The sequence below is a fragment of the Scardinius erythrophthalmus genome, assembly GCF_964197995.2.
Source record: "Scardinius erythrophthalmus genome assembly, chromosome: 7".
NCBI lineage: Eukaryota > Metazoa > Chordata > Actinopteri > Cypriniformes > Leuciscidae > Scardinius > Scardinius erythrophthalmus.
The window spans coordinates 32,829,284-32,851,110 of record NC_138227.1 but is presented as its reverse complement, the minus strand read 5'-3'; the positions used below and the strand labels follow the sequence as shown (position 1 = coordinate 32,851,110).

Here is a 21,827-nt window from a genome sequence, read left to right as displayed (position 1 = left end):
AGAAAAACAGACGCTTATGGGTGGTGCTCACAGTCTCAGTACGGTACCCTAAATTACCCCCGCGACACCACCGTTCTGCACCCTGGTGTGACGGCACACACCCTCACCCCCCCGGCCGGCTGCAGAGAAGTATTTTTATCCCAGCATTCCTGGGCACTGGAGGAGGACGAGTATCTGGTTCTTCGGAGGCTTGGGTTTCTCAACAGCTGTAAGAAGCCACTGATAAAGACTTGTCTTGTGGGCTTTTATTGTCTCCTGTCTTTCATTGTGGATCTTACTGTGTCTCATTCATTCACTCTGGGCATCTCTTCTCTCCGTATCTCCATCTCTTTCTTCTATTTCCTGTTTCAGTCCTGCCCCAAATTACAGACAGTTGATTACTATTGATTAGATTTTTGCCTTACATTTTTCCATTTTATGTTACATTACATACATGTTTAGATAGTTGTATAGATATTTTTAGTGGCTGTGCTTTAATTAGCGTGTTGATCAAGGAATTCTGTAACAAGTAACATTCCAATTCATCAGACAGGGATAAACAAGTCACTAATAGAGAACATTACAATACTTTAAAGGTGCATTAAGCAACTTTTCATGTTAAAAATACCCGTTTTTCTAACCCATACATGCTTAAACAATTGCCTGATGGGCTGAATGAGCCCTTCTATGATCTCTGCGATTGCCTCTATAATCCTGTACAGTAAAATAAATACGAGGGATTCGGGACGGAATCGACTGGGCGTGACGTCATGCGCGTTCACGCTCACCTGGCTATGTCTGGCAGGTTTGTGTATTCGCCGCCATTATCCGCATCAGCGAAGACAACTCAAGCGACTTTGGCAAAAGTAGAAGATGGATTCAAAGAGACCGGCTTCTAGTTCATCCCAAACCCCAACGCAAACTCCACGTAACCGCGTGCACAACTCTGGTTGCAGTTTCGCGTGTCGCCAGAAGGGGGCATAGTTCTGCAAAAACTCAGAGACTTGCGCAATGCACCTTTAACATCTACATTCATTACTTTTTTGAAACTTTGAAATTGTAAAAAAAAAAATGATGGCCATATTGCCCTTTTTTGAGTGATGCATGTATTATTATAATTTTTTTTAAATTTGTGCATCTAGTATAAAACTATCTTGTAAAAATGCATTTGAGACCACAGGGGCTGTTTACACGACACTGTTTTCAACTAAAAACATAAAACTTTTTATGTGTTTTGGCCATTTATTTACACAAAAAACAGCATTTTGGGTGCCTGAAGACGATGACGTCATGCACACGCGTATTACGTGTTCAGTTTATAGTGTTTCATCGCCATCTAATTGCCTGGCAGCAGAATACAGTGTTTAGTCGTTTTCACGGATCCGTGTGAATGGGGATCGTTTTGACAATGGTGCCGTCTGTATGTGGAAAACTCAAAGGAAAAACTTCTCCGTTTTAAGCATATTGTTGTCGTGTAAACGCACCCTTATATACTTAAAGCATCTGCTGCCAATGTCTTGGTGCCAGAAACAAGGTACCAAGTTGGTACTGAAATTGAAAAATGTGACTATCTGCATTTCCCTCTAGCATTTTGATCGCTGTGGAACGGATTTTTAAACTCCTGATTGGCCATTGTGTTCACACGCTCAACATATGTCTGTGATTGGCCATTGTGTTCACACGCTCAACATGTATGTCTATGATTGGTCATTGTGTTCACGCACTCAACATATATGTCTGTGATTGGCCATTGTTCACACGCTCAACATATATGTCTATGATTGGCCATTGTGTTTACACGCTCAACATGTATGTCTATGATTGGTCATTGTGTTCACGCACTCAACATATATGTCTGTGATTGGCCATTGTTCACACGCTCAACATATATGTCTATGATTGGCCATTGTGTTTACACGCTCAACATGTATGTCTATGATTGGTCATTGTGTTCACGCACTCAACATATATGTCTATGATTGGCCATTGTGTTTACACGCTCAACATTTATGTCTGTGATTGGCCATTGTTCACACGCTCAACATATGTCTGTGATTGGCTACAATGATCAACACTGACATCTTTGACGCTCTTCATCGAGATGGATACACACGGGAGTGTTTAAAAGCAGGCATCTATCAGCGGATCCCTAATATATATCCATTGATAGATGGATCCGCTGATAGACTCCTGCTTTCAAACGCTACCATGTGTAAGCGCTCAGAGCACAAAAGACAACGTTTTTGAAGCGTTGATCATTGTAGCCAATGTTGAGCGCCTCAACACATTGGCCAATCACAGACATATATGTTGAGCGCCTCAACACAATGGCCAATCAGGGACATGTATGTTGAGCACGTGAACCAGAGGTGTTTAAGAATCCTTTCAACAGTACTCAGAATGCTGCTATCACATTTTTATTTTCAGTACCGAAGTTGTTACTTTTGACAACTCTAGTACAACTTAAATAATAATGTTGAAATGTAATGAAGAATTTTTTAACGCCATTCAGTTAAAATTCAAACATTGTTTTCATCCGTTCCTTTTTTGCTATTTTGTTTGTGGTGAAAGTTTCCTGCCCACAGAATCGCACAGACACTCCAGCAGTGGATCTGTTGTGTTGAAGGCATGTCAGTTGTTGTGCCAGTATTGACCCGGTGAGATCAGATCTAAACCTAAGAGGCATTAGCGAGAGCATAGACAGAGATGCAGTGATATAGATTGAAGTGTAAGAGTGAAATGGAGGTGAAATGGTGATGAGCTGAGTGGCTTCCTGACAGCAATGACTGGCTACTGTTCTCAGTCATCATGCTCCGGTATTGATATCCCTTCTGACTGACTGAGGAGGAGTCTGTCTCTCGCTCTCTCTCTCGCTCTCTCTCTCGCTCTCTCTCTCGCTCTCTCTCTCTCTCGCTCTCTCTCTCTCTCGCTCTCTCTCTCTCTCGCTCTCTCTCTCGCTTTCTCTCATTATTGCTCATCTCTCCTCCTCAGCCTTCCCACATCAGCTTCTGGTCAAAGTTCAGAAACATACAGCATCCCAGCCGTATGTTGGGGTAATATCTGCCAAATGGAAATCTAATGAGAGCCAAGACCACTTAATATCTCTTATAACGCCCATTCCTGAAACTAGCCAACATAGTGTACCAGTGTACAGGTGTTTTATGGCAGGGGAAGTCTTTTTAGGTGTCACATACAAGTAATGTATTATTTTCATTGGCACCCTTTCCAGAATAAACATCCTGTTTGAATGACATTCACCTTCACAATCCATTCCAAATCTGACAGATTTTTTTCTTTTTTATTTCTTTAATGGAGCTTAAAAAAATCTCTCAATCCATCAATGGGTCTATTCATGATATTTTATTATACTTAAACAGTTCTTTTTCATCTGTTTTGAAGCTCAACAGTCTCTGTCCACATTCACTCTGACACAGAGACCAAGATATTTTGCAGAATAACTCAACTTGTGGTCCACCTATAAGAAATAATGTTAAAGTAAATTCTTTTACACTTCATTTTTGGATAAACCATTCATTGATGACAAGTATTTGAAGAAACCTATATTTTTTATTTGGTCAATGACAAAAATTAACACAAGTTTAAATTTCATTTTAAATCACATGACATTTTTTCAACTAACCTTTCCTTGTCATAAAATTGGTCAAATTATCTGAGATTAAGAGACTTATTGACCTTGCCAAATCAGAACATCAGGACATTTTTCGAATATGAATTATGCAGTGGAGCTTTTTTACATAATTAAAGAAATAATAAATTGTGCCAATCAACTTATTTTTTTATTTTTTTGAAGAATTTTATTATTTTAGTGAGGCTTTTTATATACAGTTGTGGTCAGAATCATTGGCACCCCTGGTAAATATGATCAAAGATGGCTGACAAAACTCTAACCTTTGATTGAAGTAAATGAATTGAAAGTGGGGGGGAAATCACATTATGAAATGCATAAAAAAAAATAAAAAAAAAACAGTTTAGCGCTATACCGTGGGAATTTCTTGCTTTTCAACCGTAAGTAAAAATCCATACCGTCCCAGCCCTACTGATCTCTTGTCAGGTGTTCTCCAAACTTTTTAGGCATAGGAGAAAACTGTTATTTTGGCAAAAGGAGGTTTCAAAAAGGCAACAATTAATAAAAGGGTGCCAATAATTATGGCCAACGTGTTTTTTTTTTTCTTTTTTTTTTTTATTCATTTACTTCAATAAAATTTTTAATGAAAGATCAAAAGGATAAACAATGCAGATTTATTTTTACAGCCGTCTTTGGTCATATTTACCAGTGCTGCCAATCATTCTGACCACAAAAATCAAGACTGTTGTAAATAATCATCATAATTTGGGAATTAGAAACATATTAAAAAACACCTCTATAGGCTATATTTCTATATATTTTTTTCCTATGAAATGCATTTTTATTGCCTTATTATCCAGGCAAATAAATGAGCGTCGTTTCATCAATCCTAATATAGAATTTTCAATTCTTCACCAGTGGAATATTATGAGAGACAGCAGAAAGCGCAAATGTGTGTGTGTGCGTGCGCGTGCATTTCCTTAGGCCAGTGCTGTGCCATCACTAAACTGTCCTCCCCCAGATGCTATTTATAGTAAGAGTCTACCTCAGAGACATCTACAAAGAAGAAATGCATCTATAATTAAACTGAGCTTCTCTCTCACGCTCTTATACACACTGTCCCTTACTTCCCCTCTTTTATCCTTTTACTCTCGCTATTCATATTTTTTTACTTTTCTTCAAATAGTATTTATGTTCCCTTACCTCAGACACCCCGTGTTATTCTCTGTATACCTACAAATACCATAGTGTTTCCATGTTTGGGTCGTTTGGTCGGGGCACCACTGTGGAATTTTGGGCATTTTGCATGGCATTCCTTGAAGTACCTTTTGAGTACATTTAAAATACCACAGTATATAAATATGGTATTTAAACCGTACTATTGTTTGTACTGAAATGCCATTAATACTGTACCATACTATCACCACAGTACTCTTTTGTAAGGGTTGCATTAAGTCTGCAGCAGGGTTATTAAAGTTGACTAAAATAAACGTTAATTTAAATATTTATTTTTTAAATATTATTGTTAATGTTAAATATTAAAATTCTTGAATTTTATTTCAGCTAGTTGCCAAAGAAACTTCTCATTTTTAAGTTTAACTTGATGCAGTAAAATAACTACAAGTAATAATAAAAATGAAAATAAATATAAAAATAATAAAAATGAATATAAACAGTATAGACATTTAAACAACAAACAAAAATGCAAAAAAATAGTAATATTTTATATAATTTAGTAATATTTTAAATTTAATATTTTTCAGTAATACTGAAGTAACACTGGTCTGTCCCGCCTTTTCTTAAGTAATTTTTTTTTTTCCTTAAGTGATTATCTATCATGTAATTCTATATGCATGTCCACATTGAATCTGAAGCCACAAAATGCCCACAGGATTAGAACACGCATAATTCACAGTTCTACAAACGCTGTGCCTCTTTAATGTACATTTTATTATAGATTTTGGCTAATTGATAAATGCTTTCAGCAACCAATAATGTAAGTGTTTAGCTCCATTAAATACATTTGAGCACGTTTAAATCCATTTTACAGGATTATGCAGATTTTTCCTAAAAATCAGTCCCGGAAATTGCAACAAGAAGTCATTCAGATTCTGTCTTGGCCGGTCTATATGTACTTTTTATACAGTGTGTTTTTTATTTATTTATTTTTTTAGCATTAACATTATAGGTGAACATGTTGATTTCTCTGTAGTCTTTAACCCTTGTTTCACCGCCCCCTGAAGTCTCTGTGCTGTAGACTGTCTCTCGGGCTGTAGTTAGTCATTACTATGTTGTTCTCTGAACGTGCGATTTGTAAGTGGGAGAGATGGAGTCATCAAGTCCCTACAATTGTTGTGCTTAATTTGTCACAAATGGATTGCTGGTAATTTATTATTATTATTTTTTTTTTTTACTTTTCAATAATTCAACAGTCCATTTAGTTTCAATATCTAGGCAAATTTAAAAGAAATTAAATGTCACACCCGTATCAAAAGAGCAACTTTTTTTTTTTTTTTTTTTTTTTTCATGACATTTTCTTTAATATCACTCAAGTTTCCCATAGCCTATTTTAATCCAAAATAAAATAAGTAATTTTAAGTATGTTTATTTGTTGTAGTTGTAGTGCTTCTACTTGTTTCTGCACATCATGATTCTCATTACATCTCATTAAACTGATTATCCCACAATTTAATAAACAACTAAAAAAGATAACATACAATTTACTAGGTTCAAAAGGACAAAATGTTAATTGTTGCAGAGTCTTAAAAAAATGCTCATTTGAATGAATTAAAAAAATGGTTTTAATGAATGATTCAATGATTTATTCATAAAGATAATTTGTAACTTGATAACTTGTTTAATTACTGAATGAATCGGCGTTTTTTTTAACGAATGTCTTGAATGATTCAATGACAAATACATTTTATTAACAGTCGCCACCTACTGGCGTAACAATGTAACCGATACAATCTTTTTTTTGAAGCGTCACGTTACTTTCAAAAGGTGATTGTCCTTTGATCGCTTCCATAGACTTCAGGATTTGTATCCGAACTATAAAATTTTATCCCAGTACTTCTGTGATAATCTAAATTAATGTAACACATAAATAATTATACTGTTTGTGAAGCCGTTTCATAACTATACATGACAACTGCTGTCATTTAGGAATGAGATTGCGTGGGTGTTTGAAATCGAGATCATGATCTTTTTAGTGAATTATCGTGCAGGTTTCCGCTCCCGTCAATTGTTTTGAAGAAAGTCACAATGGCAGAGTCCATAATTGTGCAAAAAATGCTTCAGTTTCTTTGTGTAAATATTGTTCCCATTGATTTGAGGAGAAATATGACCTGACCATTCTTTGGTGCCAATTTCCCTTTACATGATTCTCCCACATTAACCACCATTCATTATCTTTCCACTTCCACTTGTTGACAATGAGCAGATATGTTTGGCTTTTCTCTAAAGCATTCAGCTGTTACATTCCTCATTTTACTATTGCACGGTAACCTCTCCCCCCTCCTCCCTTCCTCCCTTCTGTTCTGACATGTCCTTTTCTAGTTACACTGTATGGAAGTGCAAACTGCCAGAACTAGTTTAATCCACATTGTTGTACTTCTACTTGTTTCAGACCACCAAGCCATTATATGAGCGTGTGAACCTCTGAACTTCTCAAACACACAGGCTCTTTCCTGCTTATTCCTCAGCTCCGGTTGGACACTAGAGTAACTGACGTTTTGCTCGGTTTATGATTCAGAATGTTTGTGAATCCACTCTTTTTACAACGTTTATCACACGCTCATAAATAAAATGTGATGCTTTCCAGATGACACACTCTTAAATACTCTATGTTTGTGCCAACCACCGGTTGCTCCAAGTGGGCTTGTTCTGTGACGCTACATGGAAGAGTTATGGGAACAAATTCCCAATACTTTATAGGTTTGGAAAAGAAATTGTGACCATTCTGCCATGTTTGAAAGTGTGTTTCTTCTCTCTGCAGGTCTTATATTACTCTTTTATCTGGTCTTCTATGGCTTCCTGGCTGGGATGTTCAGTCTCACCATGTGGGTGATGCTTCAGACGCTGGACGATCACACTCCCAAATACAGGGACCGAGTGGCCAATCCAGGTAACAATCCCACAACATTAAGGTACTATTCTTTGTTGCGCCCGTTTGGAAATGTATGTATTATGTAAAGCGGTACAAATCAATAGAAATTGTAAACTGAAATTCAACAAGATGCAGCAATACATTTTTCAAACAGTAGTATGTCGCATTGAATATTGTACGTAATTTTAGCAAGGTTTTCTTGCAAAATAAATACGAAACTGAAAGAAATGTTAGTTAGTTGTACATGAGGAAGTTTTATTGGGGAATGTAGAGGGCTTCTAAATCAGTTCTATTGCGTAAAACCGTAGATGACAAAGACAAAATACTTTATCTACTTGTATATACACCTGCATTTTAATCTCTTAAAGCAAAGCTGTCTATTATCACAGCAAGCCTCACATGTGAAACGGTCTATCACACCATATTTGATCATTTTGCAATGCATATCTATCTCTGTGAAACCACTGTTTATTAAAAAAGAAAATGTTTTCTTTGCCTTTGTTTTCTTTATGCGTGCGTGTGTGTGTGTATACACTATATACTGTACTAAGATATGGTCACACTTTAGATTAGGGTCCAATTCTCACTATTAACTTCGACTTTTGCCTCAAACTCCTAATTACTTCCATTGCACAAATAAAACAGTTGACTGTTTAACATTTTTTTTATTTTATTTTTCATATTTGAATAAAGGGTGACAAAGTTAGAGTTTGCAGAAACTAAAATGGTGAATGTTCAGTGGATCCTGATCTGACTTTTAAAGCCCTAATAATGGCAAGAATTAGAGCAGAATTTGTTTACTATAAAATTACCAGTAATTTAATGGTTTTTTAATGAAATTTTGGGAATTGGAAAAACTTTGTCTAGTTGATGAAGAGGAAAATGTCATATATATATATATATTTTTTTGTTTTTGTTTTTTTGTTTTTTGTTTAAAGGTTTTTAATTTGGAGCAACATTTTGTAAATGGTTTATATTTTTAACTAGGAGTTGGAATTGTAAAAGAAAAAATGTGTTAATAAAGGAGTGTAAATGAGCATGAGAAATTCTCTCTCTCTCTCTCTCTCTCTCTCTCTCTCTCTCTCTCTCTCTCTCTCTCTCTCTCTCTCTCTCTCTCTCTCTCTCTCTCTCTCTCTCTCTCTCTCTCTCTCTCTCTCTCTCTCTCTCTCTCTCTCTCTCTCTCTCTCTCTCTCTCTCTCTGGTAGTAGTACATTTATAGTATATACTGCACTATTTATACAGGTAGGCTAAATAAATGTGTGATCATACTTGAAATATTTCAGTGGATTAATAACACGTTCTAAGACTTATTGATCTTCTCATGTAGTTACTGGTTCTGAAGTGACTTGAGATTTATAAATCCTTCTATATACACAAATTTTGACATTGAAAGTAACGGAAAAGACAGAACTTGCATTAGAGGTGCCATTTAGCTGGTGTGATTTATTCAGAGCTATTTTTATCAGTCAGAACACACAACACCAGTCTCAGCAGTGTTACACATCATCCATTAGCCTCCCTCTCTCTCTCTCTCTCTCTCTCACACACACACACACACACACATGGTTGTACGCTATACAGCCCCCACACACTTGTGTACAGTGGTTGCGATGAGAGCGCTCCAAATCCATCCTCTCTCTCAATTATGAGCGCCATTAAACCCGGCAAGTCAGACACTCTCGCTCGCTATCATTCATCCTTCCCCAAGTGTCAATTTATTCCTCCCACTGATCTTTTTTTTTCATCCCTCAGCTTCCCCCACCTTTCTCAAGATCTTTTAGTAACAGAATGTTCTCAGTACAGACACAGTTGGACATCATGTCAGACAAGTTGCAGTTTAGTGTCTCCAATTATCAGTGCATTGAATGTTCCAAGCAAGATTTTTAGTGTTAATGATCACAAATGCGCATTGATTACAAATCGGAGGTGTTCTGATACAACAATGATATACATTTCCCAAGGAGCACACATACAGTCAGATGTCTCTTGAAGGTTTGCACCATTTTGAAAGCATATTATGCTGTCATTTTTATATGGACATATTTTTAAGACATAAGTCTTAAATTCCCACATGGAATTTATATTTCAAGGAGTAGTGGAAATAATTAAAACCTTAAACTCCCTTCTAAAATGTCTTCGTGAATATCATTATTAGTAATTATTGGCTAGAAATTAACTGGAAAACATGTTTGAAAAGTCATGGAGGTAAAAAGGGAAAGAAATCCGACAAAGTTTTGCAAATGTGTCAACACTCTAAAAATGCACATACTGAATCAATGTATTGGGCACATATATGTGCTCTAATCTGCATTAAATTTGTATGATGTTTATCTGCATGGCATATTTTTGTCCTCAGGGCTGATGATTAGGCCGAGGTCCTTGGAAATTGGATTTAACCGATCCATTCCCCAGCAATATAGCAAGTATGTGCAGCACCTGGAGTCGTTCCTGCAGCGTGAGTATCAACGCTCTTTTAAGTACCTTACCTCTCGACATATTTGCCTTGTAATGGTATAAAGTGATACTGAACATAGCACCACCTGAACCTCTGAACCCCCCCCCATTTAAGTACCAGAGCTGGAGTCAAGACCATATCCTCAAAGACTCAGACCAGTGCCAGACTGCCTAAAACCCAAACCAGTAACACCTTCCAAGACCATGACCATTATCAGGCCTCCCCAATACCTAGACCATTTAAGACCCAGACCAAACTAGATCTCATAACACCTAAACCCAGAGTCCAGTTCCAGCTAACCAAGAACCAGGCTGTCCATTTTAATGATTTGACATGGTTACAGCTCTAAGCAGGTCAGTCTTCTGTAAGAAGCTGTTCAGAGCCAGTAGTCTTGTGAAGCGGAGAGAAGGCACAATATCAAGACTCCAATTCTGTTCAGAACCAGCAAACATTATCCATGTATGGCAGACAATGGGTGGATAAAATAAATGTTTTGTAACAAATCATATTAGGAGGATATTGTTAATACAGCCAGATTTTAGATAAAATAATGACATTTTTACTAACATAGGTGTTTTTGTTACACTATTGCTCATCAAGGTCATATTTGGGACAAGCAACCGCTACACTTAAATTGTTAGATTTTGCTGTATTTGGCCGAGCAGTGGTTTGGGTGGCTCGCCAATGTATTAGATTTCTCCAATACATAAAATAAGTAAGCTTGACCAGAGTTCTTGTGGGGAGAAGAATTTATTGAAGGTTTGCAGTGTAGCAGTCCTTCAGCAGCGACGTTAGCATGCCGCCCTTCAACAATCCTAACCCAAAGGTCTGTCTGTGAGACAGAACTTTATACATGAAGACAAATGGGCTACAAACAATAGAACAAACTGTTAGGGCCTCCCACAGGAGATCGATCTACTCTGAGCAATGCTGTTTCTTTGTCATTCACACCAATCAGTTTCTGTGGGCCATACACCTGTATGGGCCAATCAGTTTCTATAGACCATACACCTGTATGGGCCATTTGGTTCACACCTTTACAGACACAGATAGAGTTGATTACATCTGAGACACAGTAACAATGTAAATGCATCTGACTAAAGTTAACTGAAAATACACAATCTTTCAGTAATCAGGAGGAGGTGGTGTAGTCAGATATTTTGCAAGACAATAAGAGGACTTAAAATCCACCATAATATAAAAGGTATATTAGGAAGTGGCCTAAATAGTGAAATGTTTTCAGTTTCTTTTGATTTGCTTCTCTCAATACATAAACCTCTCAGATAATGTCCCCCTTGTGTAGCCTCTGTCTGGATGGTTTGAATGTGATCTTCGTAATACTCCCACTGCTTAAATGTGCTTGAATTTGCACAAATTGTTCTCAGCTGTATGCGATCACCACCCCACTTGAGGACGTAGATCTTAAAGGTTGCATCCGGAAACGTTGGCAGCTGACTTGTTGCCTCACTGCCTTATCAGGCAATGACTTTGTAGGCAGTGTTTGTGTTTGAAGGTACCTCACGAAACCAATTTCGGACAGACTTCTGAGGCAGAATAACAGTTTAATGATCTACAACAAAATAGAGCGAACTTTGGTGACAACCAAGCAAATATTTCATTTCCACGATGGTAATTTCTAAAAGTAAAAGTGGAAAACATTGGTCAAAAATGTACATTTACACACATGCTGTCCACCAACCGCAACTTTCAGACACCAGCTTTATTTTTTAGCTCAACTGTCACATAATTGAAAGCACAGGATTGTGGGATATTCAAGGCAGTGAAGGATGCATCTATACTGCCTTCAATCAGATGAAGGTATCTCAGGAGACAGGAAGGGAAGCTAACATTGGATTTGGACATGCCTTGATGCCTTCCTACCTTGCTCCGAAAGGGGCGTTCACACTACATTTTTCGTTCCATTGACTTCCATTCATACACATGCGAATGCGTCAGGCCACAAACGCAAGCTCATGCAAAAAGTTTTTTTCTGCGATCAAAAGTTCAAATTTGGTGAACACTGAGCCGCGAATTTGCATCACGTGAAGATGTGTGACAAGTAAAAGATCAATACATCACGGCATGACCTTTTAGCTGAATTAATTCAACAATATCTTTGCTGTAAAGTCGAGTTGATGTAACAAATAGTAATAAACTGAAAATGTTTTTTTTTTTTTTTTTTTTTTTTTTTTAAGTTAAGTTCATGTTTATAAATAAGACTCTGCAGACCGTGACGTCATATCACGACCATTGCAGTGTCCGAAGAAATTTCTCATGCTCATAGTCTAGTGCAGGGATGGGCAACTTCGGTCCTGGAGGGTCACTGTCCTACAGAGTTTAGCTTCAACCCTAATCAAACACACCTGAACAAACTAATCAAGGTCCTCAGGATTACTAGAAAATTACAGGCAGGTGATTTTTTTTTTTTTTAGGGTTGGAGCTAAACTCTGTAGGACAGTGGCCCTCCAGGACCGAAGCTGCCCATCCCTGGTCTAGTGTGACCATGGCTGAAGGCAGCATTTTTCAGCTTTCGGACATGCAGCCAAAGTCTTTCTTAAACAGATCACCAATGATCTGATACAGCAGTCATGAGTGACTCATTTAAGGACCCTATGCAATCAAAATTGGAGTCTTGTGGCTTTAAGTCAATTAGTTTTAAGGTTATCTAGATGTTAGTTTTAGGAGATACACTCATTTAAAGTGTTTCTACTCTGGGAAAATGGACCAGAAATATAAATGACATCATCTGCTGCTCAGAGGCATTTAGACATTCTTGTCCGATAAAACACTTGTCCATCCCTAAATACACCTACCACTGATTAGCAATAGCAAATCATGGTTCAGTGGTTTGTCTGATGCTATGTTCAATTTTCTTGCTTGCTAAAAGTGCAAAGATCACCTCTTGAAGTCGCTATTCCAACTTGTATGCTCTTTTGGAAATCCACAACTGTGATTTTAGTCGAGATGAGCAGGACCCAGGTCTGTGGTTAATGACAAACATGACATTAATTTTAGAACTAAAAGTCAATAAGTTCTTCCATTACATTGTTAAACCCTGTTTCGAAAATATGTGCAGAAACGGGTGTGTAAAACATGCCCTGCATTGGAATATGCCTACTTCCCTTCTATATAGTGTAAATGAGTATTTATAGTATTTAGAAAACCTCCTACTTCCGGCGAGATTCTGAACTGTGCATCTGATCTTATTTTACACATCACATTTTACTATCCCTTTAGCCCAAAGGAGAGGAGTTGTGAAGTGCCGTAGGTCATATGACAAAGCAAACGTGGCGGATGTAGTATGTCTGGATTTCATTACCATAATAGAACATACTTTTAACAGTCATAAAGTTATTTCCTCATCAGATGTAGTGCCTACTGGGTGCTAAAGACAACTACTAATATTTTTTTTTAATGTTGGAGTTGATCTCAAGTAGAAATGTCCCAATTCTGACCTTGATTTTAAACTCAAACTATTAGCAATTGAAAGAGCACTACAACTTCTGATATGTCTTTCCTCAACTGGACATATCAAACAGGAATGTTGCACTTCTCAAACCATTTTGGTGGGCATTTAAGCTCTTATCTGGAGCACTCAAAGACTTCCAAATTGGCCACACTTGTAGACAAGAAAAAACGTCTCCCAACCACACAATTGTATCAAACTACTGCTGATGATTTTCAGCTCAGCACCGTTATCTCACTATCTGTTCTCTCTCTTTTGATACTTCAGCGTACAATGACTCGCTGCAGGATGGGAACCAGATCTGTACCAAGGGGGAGTACTTTGAGCAAGGTGATGATGTTGTTGGGGAGAAGAAGGTCTGCCAGTTCAAGAGAAGTTTTCTACGACAGTGCTCTGGACTGGCTGATAGCAATTTTGGTTATTCAGAGGGCCAGCCTTGCATCCTAGTCAAGATGAATCGAGTGAGTCACATGTTTTTATGTGCTTCCCAGTAAAAGGTACCTACTGGTGAAAACGCAGGCTAGCTGTTAGCATATGAAGACTTCAGATGCAAAAGCCTCTAAGTCCATCTAAAGTTTTTGTGTAATAATATTAACATTTTTATCAGGCTCCTATGTATAGGTTTCTACCCAAGTACCGGCATTTCTGAATGGGCAGAGGCTGGGATTTAGTGAGTTTGAAGTGAAAGTATTTGATGAACATATAGTATGTACGGAGAACATTCACTCAATATTATCTCGTTTTTGGCAGAGGTGGCTTTTAGAGGCTTTTGCATCAGAGGTTTCCATATGTTCTCCATACAAATTGAGCCATGGTGCTCATGCATGGACAAAAACTTGTAATTGCATCTCAGAAATTCAACACTTCCCCTTTGAGGAATGAGAGGCCAGTCTTGTTTATAAATTTCTGCGTTTCATTTGTTTGTCAACTGAAGCGTTATGCTGTTGTGAAATTAGTCGGACCATTATCTAAGGATGTTTGTTCAGTGTATATGTTCCTTATCCTTTGCAGGTTATTGGGCTTAGGCCAAAAGGAGACCCACGTATCAGCTGCGCAGCCAAGGTAATTCCTTCATCGCACATTGTATACTAGCTTAAATGTGTACAATATTAGGTGTAACGTGATTTCACCAAATACAACATGTTCCTGGATCAACATCTTTGTTGATCCTGGAACAACATTCCAATCAACCAATCAAATTTGAGGGACAAGTTTATAGTTTATGTCAAGTTATAAGTAGGCCTTTAACCAGGGTAAGTTGCTTCTACATCAGTGTTATTCACCTATCATTACCCTGTGATTTTAGGGAGAAGTTATGGGTCGGGTTAGGTTTAGGGGTAGGGATATGGATGAAGCTTAATTTTTCAGACAGAAAAGTTGTTCCATGATCAACAAAATAAGTTGATCCAAGAACATGTCTTATTTGGCAGAATCACAGTGACGACAATGTCAGGATGAGTGTATCATGATGGTGCGAGTCTGAATTAATGTGCTTTTTTCCCATCTTGGGTTTTCACACATCTGTTTGTATCTGGTCTCTCTCCACGCTGCCTATAGGGCCAGCAGTATTAATGGTGGGTAAGATGTTGGGCCCCCCTCCCTCCCCATTGTTTCCCCAGGGTCCTTGTCCCGGGCCTTTTCCATCTCTTTGCTGCCTCTCTCCTGTTCTGCTTTGTCTATGGTGCTTTTAACTGCCCTCTTTCTAGAAATGATGTATACCTTCAGATCCCCCAGCCATTGAGAATGAAAGGCATAGTGTCTTGGTAGAACAACCCTAGCGGTGGATCCTTCCACACCATAGGCACCCCTGTTTATTCCTGATATTAACATCTGATTCGAATAATTCAATCACAAGATTTCCATATACATCTAGCATTAACATGCAAATTGTGGAATGCTTTTAAACTAAGGGTGTGTGTCATTGCGTGTTCATTTTTGGGCATAGTGTAGACATTTCCAATCTGTCAGTTGTTTTCTTTTAGCTGACTTAGAAGGCAACCCTTTTTTGATGGAAGGGTAGCATGTTAGGTGGTTTTCTCAGCCATACTTTCGACCAGGGGTGTCCCATCATGCTCCACGAGGGCCGCTCTCCTGCAGAGTTCAGCTCCTGCCTGGGAGCTTCAAGTGATCCGGAAGCCCTTGATTAGATGGTTCAGGGATGCTTATTTGAGCCAGAGATCAACTCTACTGAAAGGTGGACCTCCAGTAGAATTAGACACCCCTAGTCCAAGGTATGGCTATGCAATGAGCATATTAAGGACTATTAGCAGAAGGTTTGCTACACTTGACATCGAATTCTGGTCAGAAAGGACCACCTTGTATAGGAAAGGACCAAATTATGACATGTAAATGAACAAACAGTTTGTTTTACATTGACAATATCCTGTCTACTTGCTACTAAGTGCTCACACCAAACTCAAAATATATTGATGCTGTGAACAAGGCAAAATCCTGTGATTTTAGTTCAGATTTGATGCCATGAACCAGGCAAAATCATCACTATTCACTGTAACAGCCGGTTACCTTGTAAACATGACAGCTCTTTAGGGTTGTTCAGGCCACATAATGTTTACATTACAAGTGCTTATTGAGCACTTATTTTTGGATCACCATATCAGGTGTAAACAGTTGCTATTGGGAATCTACCACACATAAGTGAAATGTGTTTGGGTCAAATTCATGGTTTTTCCAGGGATTGCAATTGATTTTATTGACATAGTAATATATGTTTTTCCTTGCAAAACATTGCCTTTTGACCTCAGAATCCTCTTACGAATTCTTACGAACACGTCCACAAACATCTAACCGATATCAGGCACGAGTTATGCAATGTTGGACCCATTTCAAACACTTGTTTGCTTCCTTGACGTAGTTCTTTGCCGCAGATGTGAGCCGTTCCTATCAGACCTGCACTGTTTTTGACTCGACTCCCACGAGAACTTCTTTACTGCCCTTATCATTTAGTCATTCTTGTACCTCATGACTTCTCTGAGAGCTCTCACCCGTGTGACCCTTGAAGGTATACAGAGGACACAAGGAAGTGCTCTCTCTGTCCTGTGAACTTTTAACGCTTTTGCAAAATTATGCTGATGGATTCTGCTGTTTCTATCTTGCCATTTCTTACTAAACAAACTTCCACAAATAGTCCTTGCAATGTTTCAGTGGGACTTTCACACAAGAAAAGCGAATGCGTTTTTGACGTTAACTTTTCCAGTGATAATACCACATCTGTTAGCGCACAAGCAACTGTGTTTGGTGTTTTACACATTTTGATACCACCCCTTATCATCAAAATTGCATTAAAACAACTATTGTGAAAATCTAGTGAATGCACAGTAGTGGTAATTCATAAATTGTAAACAGATTATTTTTACATAAATTGTAGTATCGAACAGGAGTAAAGTGAATTTCTCTAACAATTTCTAGTTTGCGTTGAATGAATGCTGTATATTTACAGCAAAAGCAGTTTGTGTGAAAGCAACGAATGAAACGCTGCACTTTTTGAGCTTCTGTGCTGATTCTTAATAATTACATTCTTTATTTGAATTTGATTATTAAATCATGAATCATGGTCTGTAGTATTTTGATGCTTTAAAATGACTGACTAAACATCTTCTTTTAGTGTTTTTATGATCTTCTTTTTCGTTGGACTTACGCTGTCTGCAAGCATGCATCACTTTGACCTTTCTCTAGATACACAGCCATTTCAAAAGCTTCCAGCTTCCAGCATATCATCTCATTCGGTTCACTTAATGAAAGATGAACTGATTACTGAATGCACATTAGGATCAGAACCTTGCAACTGTTCCTGAAACAGTTTGTTGCTTCCTGCTACTGCTGGATGGACTGCGAGCAGAGAGTTATGGATTCATGCGTTCATATACAGTACATGATGCAAAATCCTGTCTGTATTGTATGAAAAGTTGTTCTGTGTGTGTGTGTGTAACATGCTTTATGAAATATCTGATGTCTTTGTGCATTTGAAGAGGGTCTTATTTTTCCTTGTCATCAGTTTGAGTGACGTGAGGGCAGTCTGTTGCTACTGGCAACTGCTCATGAGTCACATGACACATTGTCTATGAAGTGCAGCAGTGTGATCTCACCCTTTGTCGTCGTGTCTCCAGGTACAGAGAGAAACTCCCCTGCAGATGCAGTATTTCCCCACTGAGGGCATACTGGACAAGAGTTACTACCCCTATTATGGCAAGAAATTGCATGTGAGTACAATGCAGCTAGATCAGTGTTTAAATGTGGAGATGCACAATATAGTGGTGACCATTGTCAGAATAAATAATGTGAAAAACATTACATGCATAAAATATCAATATATTTGACATATTTAAAAAAATATATATAATAAAATATAAATACAACGTTTAATGAATTTTGAATTTTATTATGAATGAAAATGAATTACTTGATGTATAGGAAATGCATATTTCATATAAAATAAATATTTAAAATGTGTTTAAAGTGTAATATATGAAAATATAGACGTATAAAAAATCTAATATAAAAATAAATTTTAAATGGACTGGTCTGATTACGCCTTTAATGTGAGACGTAAAAATAAGGGCTTGTTTTTTCATGTATTAAACATAAAATATACGTAATATTTATTTTCAAATATTCTTGTGTGTAGAAATGTGTGTGTATAGGTTTTTAAATATTATATGTATATTTTATATGTAGAAATGTATATAATTTTCATTTATATATTTTAATGTTTAAATTAAAAAAAGATTCTTTGTATATTTGATATATAGAAAATATATAATCTATAATATAAAATGCATATTTAAAAGTATTTCAATTTTAAAGTGTAATTTATAATATGTATATTCTATGTACAGAAAATATAGAAAATAAACAATTAAAATATATATATTTTTTAATGATTGTTATTTTGATTTTGCTGTTAATGGGATAAGTCATTAAGTATTAAACCCAAATATTTACAAAAGAAAACAAAATGTATAGACGTTTTACACATATGTAGCAAACAAAAATATAAGAATTTATTAACCTCTTGATGTACAGTCTCATTTTCAATTTGAAATTGTTTTAAAAATAAAAAAACAATACTGAAAAATTATTACACTACCAAGTTACCAGAATAGTCAATCATGAATGCACAACAAAATATAATGATCAGTGAATATAAGTGTAAATGAACAAGTATAAAACAATAAATAAATAAATAAAACGTAAAATAAGATGACCAAGATTGTTTAAACGACTGAAATGATGTACAGGATCTGTAATGTCTGCAGGTAAATTATTCCAGTCTATTTGGGCTTTAAATATAAAAGTGTTTTTTGTGTGTGTGCATGAGAAACAAAGAAATACGTCTGGGAAGAATGCCTAACTTGGTAGTTTAAAGAAAAAGGTACAAAGTATTGTTTTAGATGACTGGGATAATTAAAGTAATGATATAAATTGAAGCCAATGACTGTCTTCTATGAGCATTGGAGTGCATCATGCATTATACAGTGAGTAAAAAAAGAATGATTCTGCAAAGATTATTATACGCCGTGTTAAGCGAAACGAGATCTAATGTTGATGCTGTTTTTTCTTCATTTATTTATAAAGGGACCATGTACAATTTATTAACATAAAAATTTCCATTTCATGCATTGTACTGGATTTAGCCAAAGGCAAATTTTCATCCGTAGTCCCCAGGCAGGTCAACAAACACTAACATAAAACTACACAGACAATACCTATGTGTTCACATACAATAAAAACATGCATTCACACACATACAGGTACTATCAGGGCCACAAAAAAAAGAATTAAATTGCAACAAATTGTTTACAGATATCGTTCGATAATTTTTTTTTTTTTTTTTTTTTTTTTTTTTTAAATTAACTTCAATTTAAAAAGACCAAGAGCTTTACACCCTTTTATATCCTCTTGTAGGGCTGATTAGCTTTCACTGCAAAAGACGATAGTCCAAATGCAGAACGACGAAAGGGAACCAGAGAATTACTCATGGATGATAATCTGGTGGACCTCACAGAGTTTTCAGAGCGAAAATGAACAGTCACATAACACAGAAGGAGCCAAGCCATTCAAGATTTTATAAACATACACAAACTTGAAAAAAAAGTCTAGTCAAAGTTAAAAAAAATATTTTTCTCTATGATCCTACAATAATGAATATATATATATATATATATATATATATATATATATATATATATATATATATATATATATATATATATATATATTTTTTTTATCTAAAATGTTTAATGTGTGTTTATATAGCGATTTTAAGGGTTTAATCACAGTTTCACCAGCTTGACCCCAACATGTCAGACAATGAGACATGTGAGGGGAGAAAGGATTCTAGTATGCATAAAAGTCTTCGCTACATCAATAGAGAGACTTTGTCTAAAATTTGCCAAGTTATATTTAATGTTCCTCACCATTTTCTTTACATGTTTTTTTTAAACTGAGATTTGAGTCCAATGTTATGCCAAGATAATTGAACTCATTAACTATTTTATCTTTTCCCCATTAATAAACATCAGATTAAACATTTGTTTTTGAGAAAAATTCCTTTTGTTTTACAGTACTAATGTTCAGGCTAAGATATGATTGTTCCAGCCACTGTGTAATAGCAGCTTTTAACTTCGCAGCCGCTAACTCTGCTGTTCTCGCATGTGTAAAAATAACAGTATCATCAGCATACATTTGTGCTTGTATCCCTTCACACTGTAGCGGGAGATCATAATATACAGACTAAATTGAAGTTTTTTCTACGAAAGATTGATGTAAAATACTAATTCCAAAGTTGACTTTGTGTAAAGCATGATTATGTGATTTGGTTCAGAATCAGGCCATACACCAAGATATTTAATAGTATCTTCTTTACATGATCGAACACAAGAACAAGTTCTAGATTTGTTCAAGTTCTAAGAAAGTTTGTCTATAACCAAAAATCATAATATAGGTAATAATAACCATATTTAATTATTGCCGAGTTTCTTACCATATTTTTTGTGGTCTCCACCAGGCGAGCTACGTCCAGCCCGTTGTAGCCGTGAAGCTTCTGCTGACTGAGGAAGACTACAACTCTGAGCTCCTCATCGAGTGCAAGGTGGAGGGATCGGACCTGATCAACAACGACGAGCGCGACAAGTTCATGGGCCGGGTCACCTTCCGGGTCAACGTGTCCAAGTAGCCTGGACCAATCCCCGGAGACGCACGATGTCAGTTCCTCTCACTCAAACCCGGCCCCTTCTCATGTTTATCACGTACACCTCGTCCCCTATGTGGCGTCCTGCGAGTTTAAATCAGGGTCGTACTGCGAATGCTCGTCTAGGGTCCGGTTTAAAACTCGTCCTGGATTACAGTGTAGTTCGGTGCATGCAGACCTTCTCTGGCCCTGCGTCAGGGTTGGGAAAGTGTGCGGATGTGTGACGTTATTAAGGTTTTAGGACTTATTTCTCATCAGAACCACCCTTTTATCCAAAAACACCCCACTGGAAATGAAATGCAAAGGCAGAAAAAACAAGTCACATTGATTCTCCTCCGACGCCTCCCCGTAAGAGAGAACCTAGTGTCGTCGTGTAGTAAGTATAGGGACCTGTAAATAGATGCATCAACACATGATGTGCTCCCCTCATAGTACTGTTTAGCCTGCCGTGTGTGTGTGTGTGTGTGATGTGAAGCCTCTATGTACATATTTAATGGATTTTAAACACTTTTTCCTCTGTCATCGCTCTCACTTTGTCTGACTGCTGTAAGAAATCAAGAGTATGAAATTATATAATAGCTGTAATTTAAGATTATTGAGAAATTAAAAAAAAATTAAGGAGGGGGGAGGGGGAGGGAAAACACCAAAAAAAAACATCTATATCAAACCCTGTTTGAAAACCCGTCCACCATCTGAGGGAAGTGATTTTTTTTTTAAACCTCTGCAGAAACTGTTCTTTGTGCAGATGCCTTACGATCTGTATGAGTTTAAAAATCTTGAAATAAAAGTGATTTTAAACAAAGGTTCGTCTTGGCTGTATCGAGTGTTTTCTTCACAGAGCTGCTGAATCGTCCTACTTGTGGAAATTCATAACCGCAAATAATTAACTCCGTGTATTTTTAACTTGAAAATAATTTGAAATGTTAAAATGCAAGTCAAGATGATAAAAGTGGCTTTCTCAATTATATATTTTTTCACTCAATGATAGCAGGATTAATTTACAAATCCTGCTATCATTGAGTGAAA

General features: G+C 36.9%; 1 protein-coding gene across 1 annotated transcript in view; it reads left to right on the top strand.

Annotated features, from left to right (window-relative positions):
- atp1b3b (ATPase Na+/K+ transporting subunit beta 3b) overlaps nt 1-21,607 on the top strand; it is a 30,045-nt gene extending 8,438 nt beyond the window's left edge. The window contains exons 2-7 of the mRNA XM_081370716.1: nt 7,563-7,691; nt 10,030-10,128; nt 13,862-14,055; nt 14,606-14,656; nt 17,719-17,811; nt 20,619-21,607. Of these exons, the coding sequence (XP_081226842.1) occupies nt 7,563-7,691; nt 10,030-10,128; nt 13,862-14,055; nt 14,606-14,656; nt 17,719-17,811; nt 20,619-20,786 (734 nt within the window). The 3' untranslated portion in view covers nt 20,787-21,607. The remainder of the gene's footprint in view (nt 1-7,562; nt 7,692-10,029; nt 10,129-13,861; nt 14,056-14,605; nt 14,657-17,718; nt 17,812-20,618) is intronic.
- The last annotated feature ends 220 nt before the right edge of the window (nt 21,608-21,827 follow it).